The sequence below is a fragment of the Nomascus leucogenys genome, chromosome 24 (genome assembly GCF_006542625.1).
Source record: "Nomascus leucogenys isolate Asia chromosome 24, Asia_NLE_v1, whole genome shotgun sequence".
Classification (NCBI taxonomy): Eukaryota; Metazoa; Chordata; class Mammalia; order Primates; family Hylobatidae; genus Nomascus; species Nomascus leucogenys.
The window spans coordinates 13,079,485-13,094,526 of NC_044404.1; the positions used below are offsets into that span (position 1 = coordinate 13,079,485).

A 15,042-nucleotide genomic window follows, 5' to 3' on the forward strand; every position below is an offset into this window, starting at 1 on the left:
GCGTTAAGGTGAGAGGATCACTTGAACCAGGAGATTGAGGCTGTAGTGAGCCATGATCACACCACTGCACTTCAGCCTAGACGACAGCTGGAAACCTGGTCCCCCCCGCCCCAAAAAGTTGCAGGATTTTATATAAAAGGTTTGTATTTAGCTTCTTTTGAAAAACTGGAAGCTTTGGCAATACTAGGTCCATGTTATCACTTGGAAGCATCTGGAAGCAGAGTAGCAATTGCTCCCTTGAAATGGGGCATATGGTTACCTAGTACTTTGCTTATTTCTGTCACTTCCTTAGTCAGTGTAGATGTATGAATTCATGATTACTGGTGTGAATTTTAAAGAGTACGTTTCACACTTAATAACCTTTTCTTTTTGATCTCTTATCAGCCCTGTAAGCTGGGCGTACATCATTCTTTTCCAGATAGAGTTTCTGACTAGCTTAAGGTCGTATGACTGGGAAGGTGGTTTGGCATTTGAAAACAGGACTTCAAGGCCAGTAATTCCCTGCTGAAGCACTCTGTCTTCTAGTTAATCTTTCTGTTGAAAGTCCGCCATGGTCTGTACCTAACTCAGCTGATGAGAGCATTGCATACTGAAACCATGGTCCCAGATTGGTGGTCTTGTGAGCCAGCAGTTTTATTCTTTCCTTTTTTTTTAAAGGCAGAATCTCTCTCTGTTGCCCAGGCGGGACTGCAGTGGTGCCATCTCGGCTTACTGCAACCTCCACATCCCTGGCTCAAGTGGTCCTCCCACCTCAGCCCCACCAAGTAGCTGGGACTACAGGCGTGAGCCACCTCACCCAGCAATTTTTTGTGATGATTGGCTATGCCCTTAGTTTTTCTCAATATGGAATAATTCTGTATGTGTTGTCATAATGGTACCGAGTAATTATGAATTGCTCATTGCAGCTTTCTCTGTTATGAAAAAATGATGGTTCCAAATGCATTTCCTGTTGGTAGATTAGTTGAATTATTCTCCATGTGAAGAGTATTATTTGTTCCCAGTACACTATAACAGTTTCACATAAACAGTTGGACAGACACTGGAGAGTGAAACATCCAGGCAAGCTAGAAGCTGACAAATGAAGGCCCAGAGGGACCCTTGACATCCTTTGGGGATATACAGCCTTCTTAGACTTCTGGTGGGTCATGGGAGTGATAACGGACTCAGAATATGTTAAACATGTGGTATTGTTACTTCTCATGCCGTTCCTATGAACAAGATCATCTCTTTGGAACTGGAAAAGTAAGATCCAAGGCACAGTAACACTCCATTTTGAGGAGTCTATTAACAGAATCAAGAAAACTCAGAATGAAAGTTATTCTCCTTATGGGACTTAGATATATTTTTGATTTTGCTCTTGTTATCTCGGACTTATATACTTTTGTAAAATGGAAGAGTTGTGTTTCACATCTTGCCTGCTTTCTTTTCTCTCTTTTAGATTTGACTTCAAGAAATGCAAACTGCTCTATGAAAGTTTTTCCAACCAAACCAAGTCCATTAACTTGGTTTCCCATTCCATGATGGCTTTTGACACCCGTTACGCTGGGCAGAAGACCAGCCCTGGCATGACGAATGTGTTCAGCTGTATCTTTCAGCCCGCTAAGAACAGTAGCACCACCCAAGGGTCCATTCAGATTGAACTACATTTCAGGTAGCAGGTCCAGACCCTTTTCTGCCTTTCTTTATGGAGACATTCTCTTTTGGGTCAAGTCTTTGTTGGCTTTAGAACATCAAAAAACCAAGGAATCACTAGACAGATAAATAGATAATGGCTTAATCAGTGCTGTGTACTGTATATTAATGTATTATTCCTATAATCTTGCAGTTTCATTTATTGGCCAGAAGATGTCTCTGTTGCCTTTAAAAATAAAGTAGTTAAGAATTGAGCCTTAAAATCAATCTCCTTGTAAGCTATAGACTGTTTTAATTTGCGAAGTGGCTTGGAGAAGGAAGAAATTATGCTGGTTTAAGGAAAAAAGTAACAAGACTTTTGGTCTTTACAAATAATGGAAAGGAAGGTGGGTTTGACTTGAATTACCCATTTATTCAAGTCTTACTGACTCATTATCCATGTATACATAGTTTTTACCTTTTTGAATTAGGTTATATTTTTCTTTCTGGTATTATGGGAGGCAGTGTTGTGTACAGAAAGAACATATATTTTGGAATCAGAGAGATCTGGGCTGAAAACCTTGCTCTCCCATCATCTAGCTATGTGTCCTCAGACAAGTTGTTTAGCCCCTTTGAGCCTCAACTTCCTCTTATATAAAATAGAAAATTACCTATACCCACCTCATGGGGTAGAGGTAATAAAGTAATTCTGGCATATTGCTTGGCACAGTTGGCAGCTGTCATTGTTACTGCTGATATAACGTGTTGTTTTATGATATACTATTTGCTGATGTTATGGCTGAACATAGACCTTAAAACTGAAAAATTAGGCCTGATCTAAAGAAGTCTTTCAATGAAAATCCAAAAAGGAGACCCTCCCTTTTGTTAGTGCTTCATGTCATCAGACATGTTGTAAGTATAAACCACTAAGTAAAAAGATTGTGAAAAACTTTGTGGTTAAGCAAAAAACAGAACAAAAAGTCATCAGGATTATTCTTACATGTCTCCGTATGCCTGACATTTCAATGTGCTGTTCAGAATTGCCCAGGGTTTAGGTTTTGTTTTGTTTTTCGCGAGAAGTCATGATTTCTCCATATGCCTTTAGGAAGTCTAGCAGAGTAGACATTTACACTTTTTTATGAACTTTAAAATTTCAGGAGTGGGAATCCTAATTGCCTCTTATTGGGCCCTGCCATGAGCCGGGCACTTCAGCTACGCTCAGCATAATCTGACAAGTCTGCAGAGGGGGTGACTTCTTCCTCATTTTGCAGTTTCCAAGTTAGAAACTTGGAGAAGGGTTAGTTCACTCTTCTAAGGTCACACAGCTCGTAGGTCAGGAAATCAGAGCTCAAACCTGGGTGTGTGATGTTAAAGCCCATGACGTTTCTAACAGTCTTTGGACCTATCAGGTGTCTCGTCATTGGGCTGATCGCAGTCATGTGATAAGATGGTCCCATTTTGCAGTTCATTTGGTTGAAGATGTTTCCTTTGAACAAGAGGCTGGCATCTGTTTGGTCCATCTGGAGAAACATTTTTTTTTGAGACGTAGTCTCACTCTGTCGCCTAGGCTGGAGTGCAGTGGCACGATCTCAGCTCACTGCAACCTCCGCAACTGGGTTCAAGTGATTCTCGTGTCTCAGCCTCCTGAGTAGCTGGGACTACAGGCTCCTGCCACCATGCCTGGCTAATTTTTGTATTTTTAGTAGACATGGGGTTTCACCATATTGGCCAGGCTGGTCTCAAACTCCTGACCTTGTAATCTGCCCGCCTCAGCCTCCCAAAGTGCTGGGATTACAGGCGTGAGCCACCGTGGCTGGCCGAGAAACATTTCTTTTTGAGTTTACTTTATTATTATTGATCTGGCTTCCTAGACTGTCAGGTAGTTGTCTCCTTCTTATCATATTTTTAATATACAGGGAGCCGGGAAATATTTGTGTATTATAGGTGTATAATTGGAGTCAAATAATAAAGCCTTACCTTGGCTCTTGCTAACAGAAATACTATTGTTAGCGAGAGGAGTGAAATGTTCTTTTGATGGGAATTTTTGAACGCCTTTCGTGTCTGAAGAAGAATTACTCTTCTGTTGGGATCTTGTGTGTCAAATATAAATCACTTCACTGTGTTTAAAGGCTTGAAATATTTTCCAGAAAAGGGATCCAACACACTGTGACTTTCCAGTTAAATACAGAACTCTGACAATCTATGTTCAAAATGGGGTGGAAAAATTTTACTGAGGGCAACATTTTTTCTCCATTACAAAAGAGTAGAGTGTTTCTGTGAAAAATGCTGTGTCTGTAACAAGGAGCCATGCATCATGATGCTGTTTTCCTAGAGGCAGTGAGCCAGGTTTAGGAGAAGTGAGGAGCAGAGAAACCAGCCTTAGAAATATTTCCAAGTTAGGTTTTCCCACATAGGAATACCTTTTAGGTCAGGGAACCAGGTACATGTAGTAGCTAGAACCCCAGAGTCTCTTTTGGGCTTACGGAACCAAGTTCAACCCAGAAAACCCCATGTTAAGTGCTCCAGCCCGTTTCTCTTGTCCTACTCATCTGAGGCCTATCCATTAGTAGGCTGGGCCTGCTGATGTACTAATAGGGCCTGGATGAAGCCCCTGACTGCATCATGGTTTGAGGTCAGGCCTGAGAGTCCTCGCTGGGTTTTCATGTCAAATATAGACTTTGGAGTAATGGCAACTTGTCCCCCCACCCCCACCCCAACTCTACCTCTAGGTTACTTAGGGGACATTTATCCCTGGTAAATGTCATCTTACTTGTTCTCCTCCGGCCAAAAGATTTGGGCTGTCAGGTCAATTTCAACTAGAGAAACAATCTAGTACTAGTGTGTATAAACTTGGTATTATTTATAAAGAAGTGATCCTAGACGTCAAAGAAGGAGTGCCTCATTGATATTCTTGAAATAGCCCATAGGGAAAGAAAGTGACATTTATCAAATACCTGCTATTTGCTTGGTGCTTTATTTCTTATCATATTAATATTCTTCATTTTATAAGTGGGGAAACAGGCTGAGAGAAGGTAGGTGACTTTCATAAGATAACATGGCTTGTAAATGGCATTATTTAAGTCTGCGTCTCAGACTTCAAAGCCTGTGCTCTTTACCATACCAGAATTTCTTGACCTTAGCACTATTGACGTTTTGGGTCAGATAATTCCTTATTATGGGGCTGTCCTGTACATTGTGGGATAATTAACAGCATCCCTGGTCTACCTATACTAGAGAGCAATAGCAACTCCCTCTAGTTGCAATTGCAATTGAAATGTGAATAAAAAATGTCTCCAAGGGCCAGGTGCAGTGGCCCACACCTGTAATCCTAGCACTTTGGGAGGCTGAGGCAGAAGGATCACTTGATCCCAGGAGTTTGAAGTTACAGTGAGCTATGATCATGCCACTGCATTCCAGTCTGGGCAACAGAGTGTGACCCTGTCTCTAAAAAAAAAAGAAAAAGGAAATAATGTCTCCAGGGGAGCAAAACCATCTGATTGAGAACCACTGAGCTATACTATCTATGCTGCTTTCTTATAAAATGTTCCTTGTTGTTTAAAAATATGATTGACTTATTACACTGAATGTGTTATTAAGCCAGTAATACACGGAATATGTTATTCAACCAGTGTTCAGAGTTTACTGATACTCAAAGCAGGCAGTTTGGAAAATACTGGAATACCACCTGCCAAAACCGAGCAGTACATTTGCAGGTTATTGAAATACCATGTTTATTTTTTCCTATTTATTTTCCCCTGTCTTCTTTTTTATAGATCTACCAAGGATTCCTCCTGCTTTACAGTAGTTCTCAACAATCTCCGTGTGTTTCTCATATTTGACTGGCTACTGTTAGTCCATGATTTTCTCCACACTCCCAGTGATATTAAGAAACAAAATCATGTTACTCCTTCTCGTCACCGTAACTCTAGCAGCGAATCTGCTATAGTTCCCAAAACTGTAAAGAGTGGAGTAGTTACCAAGCGGTCTTCCCTTCCTGTGTCCAATGAAAGGCACCTGGAAGTCAAGGTCAATGTAACAGGTGATTATATGTCGGTGTGATTCATTGGTGCTTAGTTTGGATGTTACACTCAATATCTGTCTTACAGGATGATTGCTCTTTTGCCTCCCATTTTTCACATGAGCACTTACACATTTGCCTCTTTTACAGATCTGCAAGCATCAGAGGTCTTGGCCTTCATTTTCAGGTGGGAGCTGCCTGGCCCACTGAAGGCTGCAGGGTCGCTTGTCCCTGTCCCCTGCCTGCCTAGCGCTTGTGTCTGGCCCAAGCACCCACCTGGGCAGCAGTCTTTTTTTCCAGTGTACAGTCTGTCTTCAATTTGCCGTTTGATCTTTAGGGCCCTAACAGATGTGCTTTATGGAGTTTAGGCAAGTTTTGTATGTGAAAACCTCAGTTTTGAAGATAAGTAAGTGAGGAGATTTTTATTTTCATTACAAAAAGAATGTTTTTCTTTGTATAGATGGATTTACTATGGCTTTTGTTGACTAGCGAACTCATCTAGTGCATCTGTATGTATTTGTGTATTTATTCTTATGTTTCTGATACCTGTACCTGCTTCTCAATGATTTTGATGAAGCTGGCTAGCACAATGCGTTTTACATGAGTTCAATTACAAGCTTGATCTATATATGGTTTTTGATAAAAACACAGTTTAAGGCAGAATGAATTTACTATTAAATATATACAAATAAGTTGAAAACTTACTGATTTCAAAAATATCGATATTAAATTGGTCTATGTTCTTTGTAAACAACCTTGTAAATAGCTACTTAGATGCATAGTGCCTGACCAACATTAGTACCTGAGTCTTCTTCCTGGAATTTTCAGTCAGGTCATCACTTAGAGAAAGGATGATTTTGTGAACTTCTGAATATCTCCTAGGCCTCCCAGGAGGACTGGAGTGCAGTTTCTCTATCTAGTTTAGAAATATTCTAAAGAGAGAAATCACATCCCAGTCTTTCCTGCTGCTGCAGAGCTCTGTTGGCTCAGCTGCATGTGGCCAGATGCAGAGTATTGGTTCAGGATGACAGTGTTAGTAAATGTCAGCAGACAATTTGGAGAAAAATCTTACTGGTTCGTGTTGTTGCCTGGTGGAAATGCGCTGCCTCGTTTGCAACAGCCTGGTGTTTTCCAGCTTCCCAGCTCTGGCTTGATTGACGATGTTGTCCTTTCCAGGTACGGAGTTTGTGGTCGTTGAAGATGTGTCCTGCTTTGACACCAATGCCATTATTCTGAAAGGCACCACAGTGCTCACCTATAAGCCCCGGTTTGTTGATCGCCCCTTTTCAGGAAGTTTGTTTGGCATCGAGGTAAGAAGTCTATGTGTTGATCACAGCAGTGCATGTTGGCTCACGAGAAAAGCATCTGGAAGAGAATTTTACCTCTTAAACTTTCATTAGGAGAAGTAATTCATGAAATTGGAAGACCCTTGCCCTCTTCTCCTCTTTGTTTTCTCCCCAGATCTACCTGGCTATTCTAATGAATGAATTCAGTCTCCCAGTGTTAGGCTATAAATATGCAGAGGGCATTTGCCTCTTTCTTTTACACCCTTTCTTCCTCAAGAAGTTCAAGGAGGCTTTTCCAGTCCCCACTGCCCTGTCAGGCACCTTGTTGTGCCCTCTCATTCTGCAGACCTCGTCCATGAAGGTGAGGCCGTGGGTCTCATTTCCCCTGCATCCCTCTCCTCACCTGGAGTGCAGCCCTGTGAAGAGCTAGGGCTTTGGGAAGGGAAACCTATTTATACAAAATGCTAAGGATCTTATATGTTATCCTTTCAGGAATACCTGATCCATAAAAGGGCAGCTCTGTAGAGTCCTGCCTGGCTGAAAGGAGCACATGGATAATAGTGGTGCTTTAGGCTCTCATGTCATCTCATGAAGAAGATAATTTGTGCTGGAGTGGCCTTTGTAGCTTGAAAATGTCATTATGCAATATTAGGCCAAAAGTGCTTTGTCTCTTGTTAAGCCATGGGGTGTGGAGACAGAAGCGGAACCATGGCAGGTTCTTGTTTCTATCAGATGTTTGTACTTGACTCATCTCAGCTCACATTTCCCGTGCCATACTGTCAGGGTTCCTTTTGCTTTACGATTGGCCTCTTCATGCCCTTTTCTTTCCAGTGGGATTGCTCAAGGTTTGAACGAATAAAACTTATTTTCACTGTTAGGAGTATATGGTTTATGGTTTTGAGACAAACATAGTGGAATAAGGCCTGTAGGGACTCTACTTCTTGACCACTTGTTTCTCTCTTGTAAAGAAACCTCCGTTTGAGAGGAAGGATTTGCATGCTGGTGTGATGTGAGTTGATCATGAAATTGCAATTCATCTGCCTTCCAAGCCACCACAATGCTAGCTTTGAATGGAGAATCTTGCTGATTGATTAATGAACTGTCAGGTACAATTGGGTTTTGTGTAGCAAAAACCCCTGAAGGAAAAAGGAAAATGAAACTTTTCTGCTCTGAAGTCTTAGGACAACTACATGGCAAAATGTTTGAGATCGCTGGAAACTCCTTTCAGTCCTGCGTTTGAGGCAGCACAATTGGATCTGAATTTTAAGACCAGCTTGATAAATCATTGGGGAGAATTTATAAAGTATGAATTTTGAATATGGCAAAGGACCTTGGTGTCACATGTTTTTCACAGCACTAGGATAGGTCCCAAAAAGGTGGTGGAGTGGGTGAAGAGGGTACGAAGGACCCAAATGATTGCTCTTTTCTTTCCTCTGTGCTCTTCCTGAGCATGCAAAATAATTTGGTCCTAGAACTGGAGTCCTGTCTCCCTCTCTCCCTTCTTTCTCTCTCCCAATGAATGTATTTATTTTTTAACCTTTTATTATAGAACATTTCAAACATGTACAAAGTAAACAATAATATAATGAACTCCATATATACCTATCACCCAGCTTTAATAATATATTTATTTTTAATTATGAAAATATTGTGGGGAGGGAAAATAATCATATATGATTTCTGATAGGTTATTTTGGTGTGTTTCCTTAAAGTTGGGGAGTAACAATATTTTGGGTTGTATTTTCACATAGTCTGTGTTGTAAATGTCTTCTTAAAATCCATATGGTCTTTTTTGTCATTTTTAAATGGCTGCAAATACTCCATTGAGTAGATGTGATATAACCTTCGCTGCTCTTAATTTTCTTTAACTATTAAATAATGGTTTAGTGAATTTTTTTTTTGTTTGTTTGCTAGTTCCTAGAGAGAAGTAGGATTACTGGATCAAAGGGTGTGAGATTTGTAAGGCTTTGGGGATGTATTGCTAAACTCCCTTTTCCTCTGGGTGAACCACTGCCTGTGCTCTTGGCAGCGGTGGGGGGCCTCACTCTTCACAGTATTTATTTCAGCAGTTGTTATGGGTCTTATGATAACACATGGCTGACTGCTTCTGAGATAGCCTCTTTGTGCTGGTAGTTGGACCCTTCCTAAATCAGACGTTAATTCTTGCCATATTGCATTTCATTCTCTAGGTGTTTTCATGCCGACTAGGGAATGAGCATGATACAGCTCTTTCAATTGTGGATCCCGTACAAATTCAAGTGGAGTTGGTGGGGAATTCTTCTTATCAAAATAGTTCAGGATTGATGGATGCATTCAATAGTGAAGATTTCCCACCTGTGCTGGAGGTAATGATGCAAAATCTGTGCAATACGTTGATATGCTCTCAAACACTGTCCTATGCAGGCACTCTTATTTACTCTGAGCCCAACAACCTCTTTTTTTGTTTTGTTTTGTTTTGTTTTTTTGAGATGGAGTCTCGCTCTGTTGCCCAGGCTGGAGTGCAGTGGCGTGATCTCGGCTCACTGCAAGCTCCGCCTCCTGGGTTCACGCCATTCTCCTGCCTCAGCCTCCTGAGTAGCTGGGACTACAGGCGCCCGCCACCACACCCAGCTAATTTTTTGTATTTTCAGTAGAGACAGGGATGGTCTCGATCTCCTGACCTCGTGATCTGCCCGCCTCGGCCTCCCAAAGTGCTGGGAGTACAGGCATGAGCCACTGCGCCTGGCCGTCAACAACCTCTTAGTTACTTCAGCAAATACAAAATAAATATGGCATTGTTTCTGTCCTAGAAGTTCCTACAGTCTTGGGGAGGATAAAAGTCCTGAGTTATCTTGTATAATCTTGAAGTTCTATAGACGCTTATAGAAAGCAGAACTCAGCATAGGTGGGAATATAAATCTTGAGTAAGACTCCAGGTAAGGTGGATTTGGTAGGAAGGATTGGATGTAACTAGAGAGGAGGAGTGAGAGCGTTCCAACTGAATAACCTAAACTGAGTGGAAGCAGGACGGTCTAACTAGAGCAAATAACTATGTAGGGAAGTAAGGAGGATTCAAGGTGAAGCAAGGGAAGGCAGGCTTGAGAATTGGGCGTTTGATTTCCTTGGTTGAGTGAGGATAATTAATTAATGAATCCATTTGAACCATAGGAGGTTAAAAGGGAGAGAAAAGCCATTCTGAATTTTTTTTTTTTTTTTGAGACAGAGTCTTGCTGTGTTGCCCAGGCTGTAGTGCAGTGGCGTGATCTCGGCTCACTGCAAGCTCCGCCTCCCGGGTTCACGCCATTCTCCTGCCTTAGCCTCCCCAGTAGCTGGGACGACAGGCACCCGTCACCACGCCCAACTAATGTTTTGTATTTTTAGTAGAGATGGGGTTTCACCTTGTTAGCCAGGATGGTCTCGATCTCCTGACCTCATGATCCGCCCTCCTTGGCCTCCCAAAGTGCTGGGATTACAGGCATGAGCCACCATGCCTGGCTGGTCTTTTTTTTTTTTCTCACAGAAAAAGAAGAATTAATAAATAAAGCACCCTTTTCAGACATTGAGACAGCCATCCAGAGTGCTCGTTTGTGCACTAGTCTGGTTTTGGTGTCTGCGCTGCCTGTACCAGAGGTAGCTGTACTGCTCATTGCTCAGGAAGACTGGATTTCAGGAAATAGTGTCAAACTTGACTCATTTAAGTTATATTTGAATAAAGAGATAAATTTTGTTGGTTGGTCATTTTGTTTGAGAGATTTAAAAAATTAAATAGATCCATGCAAAAGGGATTAACAAGTGTTGCTGATAGGCGATCCCTTCTCCCCCAGAGCCATCTTCGGTCCTCTGCTTTAATGATTAATATACTTGTATGAAAATCATCCTGCTGAAATACTAATTGCTCTAGTAATTAACCTAGCCTAGTGTTTTTGTTTTTTTTTTTTTTTTTGAGACGGAGTCTCGCTCTGTCGCCCAGGCTGGTGTGCAGTAGCGTGATCTCAGCTCACTGCAAGCTCCGCCTCCTGGGTTCATGCCATTCTCCTTCCTCAGCCTCCCGAGTAGCTGGGACTACAGGCGCCCGCCACCACGCCCGGCTAATTTTTTGTATTTTTTAGTAGAGACAGGGTTTTACTGTGTTAGCCAGGATGGTCTCGATCTCCTGACCTTGTGATCACCCGCTATGTGGTGCAGTTTTGTGACCATTTGACCTCATAATTGAGACATCTTACCTTATGGTTATTAGTGCTTAATTTCAAGATCTTTGCAATCTTTTAAATGAGAAATTTGGTGCAGTATCTGTTGGACTTTTAGAACTTGAAATAGGAATTACATCTGTAAGAGATATAGATGCAAAACCAATGCAGCTTTAAAAAATTGCTACCTTTTTTACATTTTGTTAGATTCAGTTACAAGCCCTGGATATCAGACTCTCCTATAATGATGTTCAGCTGTTTCTTGCCATTGCAAAATCCATCCCAGAGCAAGCTAGTGCTGCAGTGCCAGACTCAGTGGCCCCGGAGTCAGACTCCATTGGCAGTTACCTTCCAGGTGCATCTCGCGTTGGAGAGGAAATCAGAGAAGGGACAAGACACACCTTAGATCCTGTCTTGGGTAGGTGTTTAACTATAAAACCCACTCAGTCTTGCTAATAACGCTTCTTCTTTTTGACTCTTAAAATTTTCTTTTGCACAATTAAATTGTTCAGAGTTTAATTGTATGTCGTTAAGTATAACTAAGCCCTAAGTATGACTCTCTCATTTTTTAAAATTTAAAAACAAACAAAACATCTCTAACCAACTACTCCACTATTTTTCCTCTTTCAGTTTTTCCCAGAGTTACCTGGATAATGCCAAAGTTGAGTTTTAAGCTTTGAGAGTTCTCCTCTGAAGTTATATGAGTAACACTGTTTTATTTTTAAGCTTTTATTATTAATTTATTGGTTTATTTTGAGACAGGGTCTTGCTCTGTCACCCAGGTTGGAGAGCAGTGGTGTGATCATAGCTCATTGCAGCCTCAAACTCCTGGGCCCAAGCCATCTTCCCTCCTCAGCCTCCTGAGTAGCTGGGAGGGACTACAGGTGTGTGCCACCATGCCTCACTAATTTTTAACTTTTTTTTGTAGAGACGGGGTCTTGCTACTTTGCCCAGGCTGGTCTTGAGTTCCTGGTCTCAAGTAGTCCCCCTGCCTTAGCATCCCAAAATATTGGGATTACAGGTGTGAGCCACTGTGCCCACCCCTAATTTTAAGCTGTTTAAAACACAGTCAGGGGAAAATGTAGGGGCCAGATGGTGGAATGAAGGGGCCAGATGGGAAATAGACCTTTCCCCCCACAATTCCTGGCAAGGACACCACTTTAAAAACACAGTCGATATGAGGAAAAGACTCAAAGATTTCAGGGTACGCTTGATAGAACTCTCCAATTAGGAATCCAGTTTTGCTTAGAGAAATGAAATGTTTTAGTCACTGGTTTTTAAATTTCTTTTCTTTTTTTCTAAAATTAGTTTGTAGACTAATTTACATAAAATTATTTATGAAAATTTTATGCTATTTGTTTCCTAGAGTTACAGCTGGCTAGGCTGCAGGAGCTGGGATTCAGCATGGATGATTGTCGCAAAGCTCTTTTGGTGTGTCAAGGTAATTTGAACAGGGTTCTGTTACCCATTGTTTATCTTGATGATATGCTTCCTTCCCATTTCCTCTCTTACTGCCACAAGGCAACTTTGAGAGCTGAGTGTGTTTGGAGGACGCTTTATGTGTCTTCTTTGGACTGCATATCATCTTAGGTCAGTAATAATAACGTCGCCCAGGTTGGAGTGCAGTGGCGCCATCTCAGCTCACTGCAACCTCCGCCTCCCCAGTTCAAGCCATTCTCCTGCTTCAGCCTCCTGAGTACCTGGGGTTATAGGCATGCGCCACCACACCTAGGTAATTTTTGTATTTTTAGTAGAGACAGGGTTTCACCATGTTGGCCAGACTGGTCTCGAACTCCTGACCTCAAGTGATCCACCCACCTTGGCCTCCCAAAGTGCTGGGATGACAGGCAGCAGTCCTTAGTAGTGGATAAGAATTTGGGCTCTGAGGCCGGGTGCAATGGCTCATGCCTATAATCCCAACACTCTGGGAGGCAGAGGCAGACAGATTGCCTGAGGTCAGGAGTTCGAGACCAGCCTGGCCGATATGGTGAAACCCCGTCTCTACCAAAAGTACAAAAAAAAAAAATTAGCCGGGCATGGTGGCACATGCCTGTAGTCCCAGCTACTCAGGAGGTTGAGGCAGGAGAATTGCTTGAACCTGGGAGGCGGAGGTTGCAGTGAGCCAAGATCATGCCCCTGCACTACATCCTAGGCAACAGAGCGAGACTCTGTCTCAAAAAAAAAAAAAAAAGGGCTCTGGAGCTGGCTGACTGGGTTCAGATCCTTACTCTCTTCCACTACCTATTAATGACTTTGGGAAGTGGCTTTAACCTCTGTGAACCAGTGCTTCCTTACCTGTACAAAGAAGATAAAAGGCTGCCTCCCTCAGAGATTTGATGTAAGTAAATTACTATATGCAAAGCACTAAGAAAGTGCTAGCACACAGTAAGTGCTCTATAAATGTTAACCACTGTTACTAGTGGTTGTGCTAATAGTGGTGATATAGATAATTATGACCATTTATTGAGGTCCTGTATGCCTATCTATGTGTTTTCTTTTTGCATCCTCTTCACAGCCCTTGGAGGCAGACATTATTATTCCCACTTGAGATGAGGAAACCAGCTCAGATTGGTTAGGTAAAACTTCTTAAGTAAACTTGTTTGAGGTCACATCTTAGTCCTCTACGATGAGTTTAAAGCCAGGTCTACCTGCCTCCTAAATCTGTGTTCTTTCTATTCCATCTCACTTCCTTTCCATCTCCATGTTTCCCTTTCTCTTCAAAAAGAGAAGTACAGTACAGGCTGCATTTCCTTCCATCTTTTTTTTCCCTTTTTTAAAGAGACAGGGTCTCACTCTGTTGCCCATGCTGGAATGCAGTCATAGCTGTGGTGCAATCATAGCTCACTGCAGCCTCCAACTCCTGGGCTCAAGCAATCCTCCTGCCTCAGCCTCCTTTCCAGTCTTTACACTTGTGTGCACTTTCTTTCTACTTCTCTTTTTTTTTCTTTGAGACAGAGTCTCGCTCTCTGGCCCAGGCTGGGGTGCAGTGGCATGATCTTGGCTCACTGCAACCTCTGCCTCCCAGGTTCAAGTGATACTCCTGCCTCAGCCTTCTGAGTAGCTGGGATTACAGGTGCCTGCCACCACGCCCAGCTAATTTTTGTATTTTTAGTAAAGATGGGGTTTCCCTTTTTTGTACAGGCTGGTATTGAACTCCTGACCTCGTGATCCACCCGCCTCGGCCTCCCAAAGTGCTGGGATTACAGGCGTGAGCCACTGTACCCGGCCTCTTTCTACTTCTCTGCCTACTGTGGACAGTATATCCAACACACACACACGCACACATTAAATTTTTAATGTACTGATAGATTCTGTTGCCAATACAATTTTATAGTCTTTTAAAATATTGAATTATGATTATAATTCTGTTACGATACACTTAATATATCAGCAGCATCTTCCCATGTCATTGAAATTATTTATCAACACTGATCTTTTTACATTGACTCTAAGGATGTATTATAATTTAATCATTCTTCACTTGTTATTCAATATTATACACACTTCTATATAGTAAACATTTTTTTGGTGTGAGTTTTGTCTGTGTCTTTTAAGTATATCCTTGGTAGAGAGATCTATATTTTAAATAGCGGACCAAAGGGTATAGATATATTTTTCAGGCTCTTTATTTGATTTCTTTCTTTTTTTTTAAATTTTTCTTTTTTTAAATTTTTTTGGGGCTCTTGAATCGACAAATCTTTTTCTAAAAAAATTGTATCTGGGTTATTCCAGCCAATTTATGTGTGAAAAGGCTTGTTTCATGACATACTGGTTTACATTAACTTACCTTTTGGATTCTGAAAAAAATGAAGGTAGACTTAGTTCTCATGTGTTCCTTGGTTTTGTTTTACCCAGTCATCATTAGTTTTTGGTTTAATTAATTTTATACCCCTTAATGTTTACTTTTCCTATGCTTTTTACTCTTTCTTTAACAATTTGAGCACTTTTTTTTTTTTTTTTT

General features: G+C 41.5%; 1 protein-coding gene across 5 annotated transcripts in view; it reads left to right on the top strand.

Annotated features, from left to right (window-relative positions):
• The window catches only part of VPS13D (vacuolar protein sorting 13 homolog D), a 275,651-nt gene that overhangs the window by 82,240 nt on the left and 178,369 nt on the right, over positions 1-15,042 (top strand). For all 5 annotated transcript variants that reach the window (XM_030805963.1, XM_030805965.1, XM_030805966.1 and 2 more), the window contains 6 exons: positions 1,439-1,651; positions 5,385-5,650; positions 6,806-6,939; positions 9,105-9,260; positions 11,289-11,499; positions 12,448-12,522. In XM_030805963.1, coding sequence (XP_030661823.1) covers positions 1,439-1,651; positions 5,385-5,650; positions 6,806-6,939; positions 9,105-9,260; positions 11,289-11,499; positions 12,448-12,522 — 1,055 coding nt within the window. The remainder of the gene's footprint in view (positions 1-1,438; positions 1,652-5,384; positions 5,651-6,805; positions 6,940-9,104; positions 9,261-11,288; positions 11,500-12,447; positions 12,523-15,042) is intronic.